Below are 13,421 nucleotides of genomic sequence, written 5' to 3'. Positions count from 1 at the left end.
GCAGCCACGACGCCTTAGGCCTTACCAGCTAGTACTAGCAGCAGGTTCCCATGTTGAGCTCTAGCAATGGCCCTTTGCAAGTCATCTAGCCAAAGACTGTGTACTGCGAGTATTTGCAGAGCCAGAACAGCCAGTCGAAGTGTCTTGGCCGTTCGCTGGGTTTCTTCCGGCGGCTTCGGTTCGGAGCGCCGCGGTATGTCCGCCAACTGGCTGATCCATCCGGGCTGGCCTCAAACTTGGTGCCTTGCAACTGGCTGCCTGCCTGCACTTGAAGCTCTGCACAATGGACTTTGCCGACAATGAGTCCCTCTCTGGCAGCAATTAATCATCCCAAGATACACCCAAACTCCGCTACAGAGCGAGGCGAGCGTTTTGCGTCTATGGGCTGCTGGTTCTTCACAGCAACCGGCAGCAGTAATACTGTAACAACAACACCACGACTCAGTCTACTTGCAAGAACCCTGTTTCTGGTGCTGACCTGGGGGTCCTGTGCCTCGCGCTTACATACATACTACGATACTCGCACGCGCACACGCACTACATGCACACACAAAGTACTCTCCGTCCTGTTTCTTCGTCTGTTTTGTCCGCCTTGCCTGGCGCTCCACCAGCCAGCCCTGCCGCAACCCACGCGGTCCAAGGACGAGGGTTTGGTACCGGCCCATCTACCCATGCCCCAGAAGCGTCCGATGGCCCTACCTTGCCTAGGGGCGGGGGCGTGCCTGTAGCATAGTCCGCTCAAGTGCATCCCAGCCATGCACGCCTCCCGGCCCTGTCCTGTTCCTTTCTGGAGTCGACAGGACAAGTCGTACAAACGGAGAGCCCTTGTCCTGCACACGCCTCCGTCCTGGACATGCCAGATTACTGTGAGTACCTAGCGGTACCAGTAATGCTCTACCGCAGACTACCGATCACTCTGGTGCCTCGCACACCTGGACCAGGACCTGGTCCCGGCTCCCGCTCGTTGTCGACTCTAGGCTACGATGGCTATAAGGCTGCGATGCCTCGTCGCTCTTGACCCTACCTTGCATCCACAGTCACACTCCCATCATTCCCATTACCATAGCCATCCGGCAGTTTCCTTTAGAGATCGGTTTCCTTGCCTAGTTTCATATTCCTATTTTCCCTTGTCAGTGCCGTTTGTCTGTCTTGCTTCTTTCTCTTTAGCATTGCTCGTCTTATAAAGAGCTATACCCGCCAACCTCGAGACCAAACTCTCAAGGCATCAACTTCCACCTACACAACCAGACCAACAAACAAGCCACTTCCTCCCTTCGACCAACAAACGAGCACCCCTGCCTCAGTTCTCAACTGCTTTGCTCCAACATCACTTGTTGGCCCGAGATATAGACCCGGGGACCGTTTACCGGCTTCTCTTCTACTACCCCCCTCTTTCGCATGCAGCCATCGACAACTCGTCGACCAACACTCTATTTCAGCGCTTCAAGACCAACCTTACCACATCATGTGTTACCAACTTGTTGAGCTCTACTCGGCTTGCCGCTGCCTCTACTACCAACACGCCATTGACCGCTGCGCGGCATACGGAAGGCCGGGCCACAACATCGAGCAGCGCACAATCTACGTTGGCTATGCATGCAGTGCACACACAGGCCACAGTGCCCATCACGCACGCGACTTCAATTACTCAGACTCGGGTTACGGTAGTGGCCACTCCAGCCGCAAGAGCTACCGATGATGGGTGTTGTCTTCGGTAGCGGGCCCTCCGGCATGGCACTTCCCGCGGCTTCTTCGCTTCGAGCTGGACGACTGGATCTCGTTTCTTTACTCTGCCAATCCGTCGTCGATACTCCCCATGCTCGTCCGCCACGGCCGCCAAAGCGCCTTGTCGAATCGCGCTCACACGAATCCATGTTGAATCAACATGTCCACAACCTCTCTCCTCACCACCTTGACCTACATCACGACGTTACTGAAGACACGGAAAAATGAGACAATGACGACCTTTCTCCCTCATCGGAGCCCGTTCCTTGACGATTTACGATGCGCCACAGCAACGACTCCACTTGCTTCCCGGCGTCATACCTTGGGTTGGGCATAAGCGACTGATGCGATATGAAGCGCCGAGTACATCACTTTCTTACCTACGACATTCTGTTTGATGGCGATCCTCTCCATTGTTTAGAGTTTCGATTTGCATAGCATCCGGGATTGGACTCTTTCTTTTGTCCTGTTGTTGATATTGGCTTTGAACACGACCACGAGAGACACGGCCGCTTCTAAGAGCGATTGCGTTCACTTTGTTTTTCCTTTTCTTTATACTCTTGTCACATTTTCCCTCCTCATTTCTTTCTCATTTCTTTCCTTTTCTTCTCCGCTTTCTGTCTTCTCGGACCGCCGCAAGGCGACCTGGACCATTGCTGTCCATTTTTCTTGAATCTTTTGGCCAACTGGATTGGCCTCGGAATACACGGCATGGCATGGCAATAGACGACCTCATCTCGCTCGCGCTGATTTTACAGCCCTTGCTTCTGTTTGTTTTCTCTTTTTCTGATTCCTATTTTTCTTTGCTTGTTTTTTCTTCATTGCTGGATCTGGGACTATTTTGGGACGACATACACTGGGCTTGGGGATATGCGGGTTTGCAAGAAGGGCCACGTTATGCACCTGGTGTTGCATACTTTGCCAATCGGTAATGTCTTATTTGGGTGTGCTTTTCCTTGGGATTCAGCTTCTAACCTACGGCGGTGCGTGCACTGCCGTGGGCGAATCTGAACTCTGCTCAAACAGTCATTATCTTTTTTCTTCTCTTGTCTTTTCTCTTTTTGGTTTCTTCACTTTGTCTTTCTCTGCGAATAAGTCGTCTTGCTCTTTACCTGTACTACCACCACTGCAGTTGATTAGATGGGTTTGCGCTGCGCGCAACGTCTCAGTGACACTGGTGGCGGGCACCACCAATCAGTTTTCTTAGTTATCTCGTATGCGGCATCAGGATGCTGCCAGTCAATAGAACAAAAAGCTTCAGACTATATCCTACTTGTGCCTTTTACCCCTGTGCCGTGCTTCTTGATGATATCCGATCCGTCTCTTTTCTTGAACAACTAATAGTCCGTATCACGGCTTGGTTTTGTTTAATCTTGTATTATTGAACAGCTGATGCGACGGCTTCGGCGGGACAGCTAACACAACGGGGTAATGTAGACCGAGGACGTCGTATGCTCGTATTAATTGCCGATGCTGTGCGGATTGTTTACATAAGGTAAGGTAGTCTATGCTGTCATCGTTGACCCCGAGGAGCTGTCAAAACGGAAAAGCTTCCCAATTCAATCTGTCACATCGGTTTCTACTATCTCCGGGCTTATACAGTACGAACTACTAGTACTACTTGGCATGTAGACGCAATCGACCTTTTACCAACAAAACTCTGTTCAGTTTCCTTGTCTCTTCATCCCTGAATTGACTGAGTTCGTCCTTTGAGAAGTAAGTGCTTTGTTGATTCTTCATACTTCTTTGCTCATCTCTCCTATGCCATTGTTCTTAGTCGATGGGGTCGTGTGAATAGTAACAACAGTGGGTTTCTTCAAAAGGCCGTAAGCCTGAAGATGTCGCTGGTCTCTTTTTCTGCATTTAAGCGAGATGGAGGGTGGGAAAAACGATGGTTGAGGCCGCGCTCGCACGCCCGTGAGGCTTAGAAAAGCGCGGCGTGAGTTCCGCGATTAGGGAAGCGGAAGAATGGCCGGTTTGATGGCCTCCTCCCTCTTACTTGTACACGGCACTATTGCGGAAGACCTAACGATTAGTCTAGGAACTACTACCTTACCTTTGACATCAGAAACGTGCATGGGGGTTGAGATTGATCCCGGGCGGGAGGTAATGGGGGTCATGAACTAGGCCCTGAGCGACGGGAACGTTGGGGGGGCAGTGTTTGATCGGAAACACTCGAAGCCCTTGTTTGTTTCTTATTTACTGGGCACCCAAAAGCATCGACAAGGCAAAGAAAAAGAGAGGACATGAGAAAGACCAAAGACAACAACCAGGGGAAACAAAAAGCTGAGGCTGGAAACTGGAGAACGGGTAAAGGTGTGGGCTGAGCTATTTTTAGATCTCTTACCTTGCCTTACCTTACCTTGCCTTGCCTTGCCTAGACCACAAAAAAACGGCGTGGGTGAGTGTGGCTTGTTGGCTTGCCGAACCCGAACCCGCAAAAAAACAAAGAACAAGGAGACAAGAGACAAGGAACACAGAAAGAAACTGTTCGGCGAGGAGGGCTTTTGCCTAATTGTGAGAGGCGTGACATGTGGTATGGCCAAGACGGGAATCATTTTGAGGATTGGAAAGGGAAAGACAAGCGCCAGCCGCGGCTGCGGTTGCGGCTGCGGCTGCGCGCTTGACAATGTGGGACGAAGTTGGAATTGATTTGCGTTTCTTAGAAGGGGGTGGTAGAAGAATCATGAGTCGTGCAAGATGGTGGAAAAAGAAAGGTAAGAAAGAAGTGCAAAAGCGGGCATATAGTTTGGGGAATACCTAGGGAGCAGTGAGGCTCTGCCAGGCAAAAAGGAGAGAAAGTTGAGCTTATTCGTTTGAGGTTTGAGGGGTTGCTTAATTTAGAAAGAAAAAAACGTGCTTTTCGACTTTTGTCTGACGGCATCGGCCCTGTTCTCTCATGCCGCGTCTATTTCGTTTCTTGCGCTTAGTTTTTCCGCGCGTTTGAGGGTTGATGCTGATACTACCTACTACCTACGTTCGGGGAGCCTCATTAACAAGATGAAAATTACTAGAGATGATAGACGGATGGATGGTGATTGAATCAGAGACGGAAAAAAAAGGAAAGACAGCCGGTATAGGAAATTGCTACATGCCGTTGTCTTTGAGCAATACCTCCCCAAAGAAGCAGTTGTGTTGGTGCAAGTAGTGATAAAGATACTATATGGACGGGAAATTTTGATCCCTTTGGGGAGGTCCTCCATCTGCGTTGGGTAGTTTAATTGCTGTGATCGCCTTTCGCTGCGTCTTGCGCCGTGATTGGTTCCGGCGAGCTGGGATAGGGAGGGTAGGCGTGAGATGTGCAGTGCAGTGCAGTGCAGTGCATTGCGGCAGCTGTTTTTCTGGATGGCTACATGCTATGGCCGGAGGGAGGGGCGGACAGGCGAGACACGCATGTGAGATGCATGATGATGATGGTGGTGGTGGTGTAAGTGGTGGTGGTTGTAGTGGTAAGGTATCAATGTCAATGTATGCACATGGTTGATAATACATCCAATACATGATTCCGTACATACAGCACAGAGGAGATGGGATCAATGCTTTCCGGCCCTTTTCTCTCGCCCCGTGGCACATGTCATACAACAAGTCATTACTCTACCGAATGATCAACAGGCCAGGGCGGAATCGCAAGCGCGTCTGTGAGCTAATAGACGCCTTGGCGCGGGCGATCCGGGCGGTTTTGGGGGCGATGACATTCGGTTCGAGATGGCGCTGTCATTACTTGTCGATTATCCGCGGGCGCGCCCTTTTTCTTGTACAAGGCAATGCGCCGTTCAAAGCCACTCTAGTAAGGTGGCTTTGTCAGCCTGGTTTCCTAATTTATCTGATGGGCGACGTGGGCTTGAAACAAGCATTCTTTATTCTGCTGTTCTGTTTAAGCGGATGCGAAGATGGACAAGACAACTTGATATCATGCGTGTACGCTTGAAACTGTTTGGTAGGCTGAGCCGAAAACGGGGATCTGATCAACTCGAACAGGGTCTTGAATTGAACAGGGACAACGCGAACCCACTGGCTGGGCTGAAGCCGCACACATGACCCGGATGTCCTGGAACGGGACGGGGAACCTTGCAGCAACTGGCCCTGCATTTCTACTGGGGTTTTGCTCCATTCGCTCTACTCAACGTAACGCGTACATGTATTTTACGGATGAAAGTCTTGTTGAGAAACGGTCGAGTTCCAGTCCAAGGGCAGGTACCGGGTACCCTGGCCTGGTGCGTCGTGCAGCGTTGCAGTGCATGTACAGAGTACAGATGGCCCCCTGGGTTTGGGTTACATGTAAGGCGTGCTGCCTGCCGCGTGAGGCTCTTTTTCACGGGCAAGCGGCAGAGCAGAGATTTGGGACGTAGAGTCATTCATCTTGTGCTTACTTACCCGGCAATGCTTTCTCTTTGCGAGCACTTTAGCCGTGTCGCCGTCTGGGGGAAAAGTTGGCACTGATAACGCCGATTGCTGGGAAATCCGTTGGGTGCGGTACCCGGTGGGAGTGCAATGGGCGTGTCCTACCTCCTGTTGTATCTCGGCACGGGGCTTAGAACATACAGCAAGTGGTTTGTGGCCTGGATCAGACAGTCATCGCTGTAATATGTCTCATGTGCGGTCGGAGGGCTTGAAGCCTGATGCTCCAGGCAGAACCCGTTGCTATATTTTGCTGGTTCGCAAGGCGTAGGACTCGAATGCTGTAGCATCATTTTGGTGCAAGTTAGTCATGCCTTGGGAGGAATGTTCCGTATATTTCCATGCTTCTCCATGTCCTTCTTTTTCCTTCCTTTCCGTCGTACTCGATTTGGATGGAGGAATCCTACGTGCCGAGGAGTGGTGGCAGCGTTCGGCAGTGTCTCCGGCAGGATTCTGGTTCGGTGGGTGGGCTGCCATGGTGAGGAGTCAGAGGCGTTTGTCGGCAGATTGTCTCGATTTGGGCAGAGGTACCGCTGAGAGGACTCTGATGCCTGGTTGGGGCTTTTGAAAGAGGCCAAGGAATGATTGTTACTGGCTGTTTCCTCGCGATGCCAACAGCCGTGTTTTCATCATCATCACCATCAAGGGTATTCTTCTTTTCTGCGCCGATCGACGCCGAAGCCACACTCCTCTCGTGTCAGACTAGGATGACTAAAAAAAGATGATGCTCAGAAGATCATGGAGGATAGGCAGCTTCCGGAGTTGATGGTGTAACGCTTCCGAGGGAGCACTCCGATCTCGTCGTATCGTACCTGACAATACGAGGGGAAGGATGCGGAGGGAGGAGGGGGCGTTGTGCTATCAAGCGGCGGAATGGGGATCGCAGCAAACCTCAGCTGGAGCGCCCTGCATTGCGCGAGGCTCATGGCTACCTACGGGTACGGTAAGGGACACAAGCAGTGCAGGCCTTTGCAGGACCTCATCGTTACATGTGCCTGAGGTGCCAACCCGCTAATAACGATAAGGCTGAAGGATGGTCCTTTGACACCACTGCCACCCTGCGTACATGCGTCGGGACGGCAGCGGTTCTCTGTACGGGTGTGTGCGCAGCGGCTGTGGAACGCGTGTGAGCCGACTGTAATGTCAAGGCTTCACAAGATAGTTGTAGATGCAGGTGCTGGATTCAGGTTGCGCTTGGAATAGGTCTCGGCGGTGAATACGGCAGAATAAGGTGAGCCATGACAGACGGGGGCGAAAGGAACAACTAGCAAATCCGGCGTGATGATTGCCTAGAGCTTCTAGGTGTCCTAGGGGTTGGGCATCGTGCCGTGTAAATGGGTGCTTGGAGAGCACGGAGTTGGAACCGGATGTTACACTGTCAGTGGCTTGATGATGCCTTCAAGGACCAAGGTGGCAAGGTGAGTAAAGGGGCTCCGGTCAGCGCTGCCTTGATGACATGGAGATGAGTGAGCATGCTTCCTTCCCAGAGAGTACCCAGTACGGCGGCTTGCTGGAAGAGACTGAAGCCTGTTTAGACATCCTCACTGGTTGGGACGCTTCGGTGATGCCTTGTCTACCATCATGAATGATAACGTTTTATCGTAGCATAGATCTCCAGCAAGTAATTACAACATGATAAGGCACCGCTAGGGAGTCAAAGTATCGAACAAATCTCTTCTGCCTCTTTATCCATGCCTACTCTGATATTTCAAACGGTAACTTATGAGGTCGTGCCCCGAAACGGGCATATTATGTGATGATACACACCCTCCTGGCCAGTCCAGAGTCATCAACCACACAACCATCAGCGTCGATGCAACAGTTAATGTAATTACTAGTGACGACCCGCACCTTTGCAGGGCACACGGCTTGTCACTGCTACTCTGCCATCTGCCGCTTTCACTCTGAGTGGTCCCCTTTTGCCCCCCCTACCGTCTCTCCCGTGTGTATGTGCCTGAACGAGCTAGTAGCTGACCAGACTTGATTCCGGGTTCCGACTCCTTCACCTGTTGCGGGAGATTATGAGGAGAAAAGGGGAGGATAGAAGAGGGAAAATAGATGGAGTGATTTGGTGGTTGAAAGACTGAGATACCGTAGGAGAGAAAGGTACTTCGATGTAGGTACTTCCACATCTGTCCCGGTATCTGGGACTCTGGGAATCTGGAAGGTGCCTCCCACGCCTCGCCAACTCTCGCCAAAGGAAGGTTAGACGTCAACAAAGCCGATAAGCGGGAATCAACACAACCTGAAGTGCTACAAACTTGCATCCGACCTCACCACAGCATTCTCTCCATCCATCACCAACCTCCTCCGCTTCCCCTCTCCTCACGACATCCCTATCGTTCCTCCTACCTGCACACTCTTCGACTGTATTTTCTACTCGCAAAGTATCGGCATATACCTGCATGCTCACCGGGAACTGCATGGTTTCACAGCTTCCTCTGCCCTCTCACCCCACGAGGCCATCCGGCCTTCTTCCTGCCTGCGTCATTCAGCACTCGAACCAGCCACCGCTTTCGCTTTTTACTTCAGACACCGATATCGATCAATCCTTGGTCCGTCAGGGCCGGGTCAGCCTGGAGGAAAGGTCACCCTAGCCCGAAGCCCCCATTTTCCCTCAGCACTGCTGCATACTAGTGCTCGAGGCACGCCTCTTGTCCGGGCTGTGTACTTGCACGTCCCGAGGGCACGGGGTCTACATCACCAGGAGGTGGTACCCCTGACTTTATCCCACAGCACCCAGGTTCGGCAGCCCCATTACCAAGCCGACATGGACTCTGGAGATTCTGATCCGACGGCAGCACGGAGCGGCCACCGCGCTCTTACCACACTCAGGCCTGAGCAGGACGGTGTGATTACTGACACGGCCGGAGCCTCTGCTAGCCGGGCTGCTGCGTTCAGACACCATCTGCTCAAGGCGTCGGCCAGCGGATCGACCCTTGTCGACAGAGACCTGCCCGCGCCGCCCGTCGTCAGCCGATCCCCTCCTATGAAGACGCCCTCCCAGTCGTCCAAGCCAGAGCTTGACAGCCGCGGCTCTGTCCCCCGTCAGGCGGCTTCTGGACTTCCCCAACAAACGTCCCCTGCTCTCCAGTCAGAAAAGATGGCCTACTCGTTGCCGATACCCCTCATCGATCGAGACTGTGTCAACCCTTCTCTGCATGGAGACGACGATGTGCATGCCAGCGTACACCACCCTGGGCTGTTAGAGGGTGCCGATTTCTGCGATAACGGGGTCCAATCACCGGGATCTCGTACGTTCGCTTCGTCATCGCATCCATCCTCACCAGTGTCCGATATCTCCATGATAAGCGGTGAGATGCATCGCATCATGTCGAGTGGTGATATTTCGGTCACCGAGGTGACGGTGCCAATCCATCGCCACAAGGGCCACAGCATTGCCGTCAAGGTTCGCCCGGCATTCTCTTACTATCCCACACATCATCCGGTGACTCCAGGAGATCAGCGCGGGCTTGACTATAGACGTTCTGCCAACAAAGCTCAGCCGTTCAACCCGGTGGCTGACGATGTTGAGCTCGGAATGAATCAGGGTGGTGACTATGACACAATCGATGGGCTGGACGTTGTCGTCTCGGAGAAAGATGATCGCGACGGTGATCACGGAGATGGTCGCCGGAAGCTATCGTTTCCGACTTCGAAGCTCCGCGCCTTTCTGCCTGATTTGCCTCGGGAGGAGGATCCTCATCACCACAGTACCAACTCAAAGGTCAGGCCATTCACTCGAACGACTGATGAAAGTGTCATACACGATCATCGTTTTGCTGCAAGCTCCTCGTTCTCTCCCGAAAACGGCGGGCTAGGAAGTCGGGGCTCGATCTCACATGAACGCAGAGAGTCTACTCCTTCTCAACGTCACATCATTCACTCTCCTATCCCCGTTTCCAAGGTTCGCCCGGTCTTCACGACTCAGCCTTCATCAACGATCGGACACGAGAGCCATGCATTGGCGTCCAAGGTTCGGCCCGTTGAGGAAGCGCCTAGTGCTACGGCTACTCAGGACAAGCCATTCTTCTCAAGGGAATCGGGTCAGTCTCTTCACTCGTAGGACGGGAACTTGAGGAGACTGGCGTCGGATGTTTCGTCACTACGAACGCAGTCTCTCGGCTCGACGTTGGATTATAAGCGCACTGCCCAGTGGCTTCGCGATATACTCAAGTACCCAGAGACATATACCACCAGATATACAGAGCTACCCTCAAAGAGCAAGGCCAGAAGATCACTCTCGGCAGAGCACCGGCGGCATTCAGATGCGGCATCATTAAGCCTGCTCCCATCCCGCCGTGTGACGGGTCAGTCATCTCATTCTGGGAGGTCCGAGCCAAAGATTGATCCATTCATATTTCAACAAGCGGTGAATGATCTCGAAAAGCTGATGAATGAGGCCATTGCACTGGCTTCCGAGGGAGTGCAACTGCCTGACACTCCTTCATGCCCCAGGGTTTATCAACCGTGCATCAATCTGCATACTCGCCGCGACAGTGTACCTGGTGGCCAGGATGGGGCTTCTCAGGATGACACTTCTGGCTACACTCACGAGAGCCCTGGCAAGACCCATGATGCTGACCTCGACCATGAGGCCCAGCAGAAAAGGCCTCTGTACCAGCATGCAGCCACTTATACCGGTGCTCCCGAACGCCCACGGCTGAACGAGGTTCTCCAAAACTACTCTGGAGTATATGATGATATGACTACAAGGGGATATCGCATGCAGACGGGAACACCACCCCCGACTGCAGCTGAAGCAACTCTCCTTATCCCAGGTAGACGATCAAGCATCAACGAGGAGGGCCAGTTTGGGCCGGGTTTTCAAAAGCCCCCGGTCCAAACGCACAAGTTGAACCGCAAGAGGCAATATGACGACCTTGCAAGGGGGAAGAGGGACGCCGTCGCCTTGCAAGCCAAGACTCGACAAAGCAAGCCGCCGCCAAGGAGCTCACACGCAAGGCATGCTTCACATGAGTCCGGTGAAGATGATACTCCCCGCGAAGCTGCCGGCCGTCGAAGGCATGCTGATCGTGGGATCAGCCTTCAGAAACGCTCCCACGTCAGTCTACGGGGTGTGCAAGGGTTCAGCTTGGCTAGCTCACGCAAACGACAACCAACTGCCAGAGATTGGTCACCAGTCCGCAAGAGATTTGTCGCTACCGTAGCTTGCATCAGTACTGCCCTGATTGGTATCATATTGGGCATCTACGCAGGTTTGGTCCCCTCGATTCAGTACTACATCATCGACCAGTCTCACGCCACCGTTCACGGAAACACGGGCTGTTTCTTGGGCCTGGCCATGCCAACCTTCTTCCTGTGGCCGCTCCCTTTGCTTCACGGGCGGAAGCCATACATCATGACGAGTCTTGTGCTTGCCATGCCCCTCCTGTTTCCGCAAGCTCTCGCAGTCAACACTCAGAGACTTGCCAACACGGGGACATGGAGAGCCATGCTTCTGGCATCCCGAACGCTCATGGGGGGCTCCCTCGGGTTTGCCAGCATGAATTTCCACTCGATCCTGATGGATCTGTTTGGAGCTTCGCTCATGAGTGCAAACCCCCACCAAGAGGTAGTGGACCATTACGATGCAAGGAGGCATGGCGGCGGCATGGGAGTCTGGTTAGGGATCTGGACATGGTGCTGGGTTGGGTCTCTGGGCATCGGATTCCTCGTCGGTGCCTGTGTCATTGATAGATATCCTCCAGCATGGGGATTCTACATCAGCATCATGATGATTGCCGTTGTGCTCATCCTTAACGTCCTCTGCCCCGAGGTTCGCCGATCGGCCTACAGAAGATCGGTGGCGGAAGTGAGATCGAACGGCGACATCTCACGGCGTGTAGCTCGGGGCGAGATCATGATGCACAGGGTCAAGACGGGTCCGAAGTGGTGGGGACAAGAGGTATATCACGGCATTCTCCTCACTCTGGAGATGCTTCGCCAGCCCGGCTTCCTGATCCTCGCCCTCTACTCCGCCTGGATCTACGCACAAGTGGTATTGACCATTGTCTTGCTGGGGTCGTTAACGTCCAAGTTTTACAAACTGCGATCTCCCAACGTTGGCCTGCTTGTTGGCAGCGTTGCTCTTGGAGCAATACTGGCTATTCCCTTTCAAAAGGCCAGCTTCTTCTCAAGGTCTCGCCAAGCGCAGCTCAACACCAACAAGGCAACAATGGAGAGAAAGGTTGCATGGTCGTCCCACCTTGTCCGGCGCACCATCTTTACCATTCTGCTACCAATAGCAGGAATATGCTACGCGGCGGTGTCGTCTGGGCCCCCAATGCACGTTGGCGTGCCCGCCATTTTTGCCTTTTGCATAGGACTCCTATCGTGCCTTGCTATTGCAGAATGCAACGGTCTGGTGATGGAGTGTTTTGACACTTCTGATCTCTCACCCGGGATGACTGGGCGCCAACGTAGCAAATCGGGAAAGTCTGAACAGCGAACAAACTACTCTTCGTTCCCAAGAGTCACTGCGGGCTTCGCGGCTATCCATACTCTGGCATTCATCTTTGCAGCCGGCGCCAGCGCCCTCGGTGGTTTGGTCACGAGGACACTGGGCCAGCAAGTAGCTACCGGAGTCGTGGCAGGCATCCTGTTCGTCCTAAGCATCATGCTGCTGTTAATTTTGGCTCGGTTTACAAACGTGCAAATCATACCGAATTCCAAGATGGAGGAAATGGACCGGCTAATGGAGGCCCGTCGCAGATCGACCATTCGGCGCGCCTCTATGCCTAACAACCAGAAAGCGGTGGTGGAGGAGGAAAAGGCATGGCGACCTGCCATGCTCGGGAACCCCGTCGGCAAACAGCGAAGAATGAACGTCTTTGAGTTAGGGAGCAAGTCACGGTGGCAAGAGATCCGCAAGAAGAACAAGTTGGTCGATGAGAATGCCCATCTGAACCAAGCGGCGTGGAACCAGGGGCTCGAGGCACTGGACGACAAGCTCAGTGATATCCAGAGTGATGTGGAGGACTTTTTCGGACTGGGGAGTGTGAAGAAGCGAAACTCGAGGCGCATGCGACCTTCGGACGAAACCAGCGACTCGGCCATGGACATTGAGATGACAAATATGGGAAACCAGGCGTCGAGGCCGTCGCAGAAGCGTTTCGTGGAGAGGGAGTGCGTCATGAGCCAAACGGTGACAGAAGAGAATGAGGGCGTGGATGACCATCGACGGCAGCGTTGAGCTCAGGTTGGAAGCATGACTTGGGGGAGGAGCTTGTGAACCTTGGATTACCTAGACAACCTTTTTCGAATATAATCACAATCTTTTCCTGGTGTAGAACGTT

General features: G+C 53.1%; 3 protein-coding genes across 3 annotated transcripts; all 3 read left to right on the top strand.

The window, feature by feature from the left end:
• The first annotated feature begins 918 nt into the window (after positions 1-918).
• BBK36DRAFT_107662 (hypothetical protein) lies at positions 919-1,219 on the top strand. Its single transcript, XM_024888911.1, has one exon. The coding sequence runs from the start codon at positions 984-986 to the stop codon at positions 1,182-1,184; it is 201 nt and encodes a 66-aa protein (XP_024752003.1). The 5' UTR covers positions 919-983; the 3' UTR covers positions 1,185-1,219.
• Positions 1,220-1,465: 246 nt separating this feature from the next.
• Positions 1,466-1,699, top strand: BBK36DRAFT_1166580 (hypothetical protein; the record flags this gene model as incomplete). The annotated part of the gene is made up of 1 exon (XM_024894934.1): positions 1,466-1,699. The coding sequence occupies one exon, from the start codon at positions 1,466-1,468 to the stop codon at positions 1,697-1,699; it is 234 nt and encodes a 77-aa protein (XP_024752002.1).
• Positions 1,700-10,225: 8,526 nt separating this feature from the next.
• Positions 10,226-13,318, top strand: BBK36DRAFT_1112318 (MFS general substrate transporter; the record flags this gene model as incomplete). Its single annotated transcript, XM_024889798.1, has 1 exon — positions 10,226-13,318. A coding segment is annotated over one exon (3,093 nt), but the record flags the coding sequence as incomplete, so codon positions are not given.
• Between the last annotated feature and the right edge of the window lie 103 nt (positions 13,319-13,421).

This window comes from Trichoderma citrinoviride (assembly GCF_003025115.1).
Source record: "Trichoderma citrinoviride strain TUCIM 6016 unplaced genomic scaffold BBK36scaffold_3, whole genome shotgun sequence".
NCBI lineage: Eukaryota > Fungi > Ascomycota > Sordariomycetes > Hypocreales > Hypocreaceae > Trichoderma > Trichoderma citrinoviride.
The sequence above is the reverse complement of the archived record's forward strand: the minus strand, read 5'-3'. Positions and strand labels throughout refer to the sequence as shown.

Excerpts from the sequence above, each read along its gene's own strand:
- BBK36DRAFT_107662 (XM_024888911.1), top strand. The coding sequence starts at position 984 with ATGGCTATAAGGCTGCGATGCCTCGTCGCTCTTGACCCTACCTTGCAT.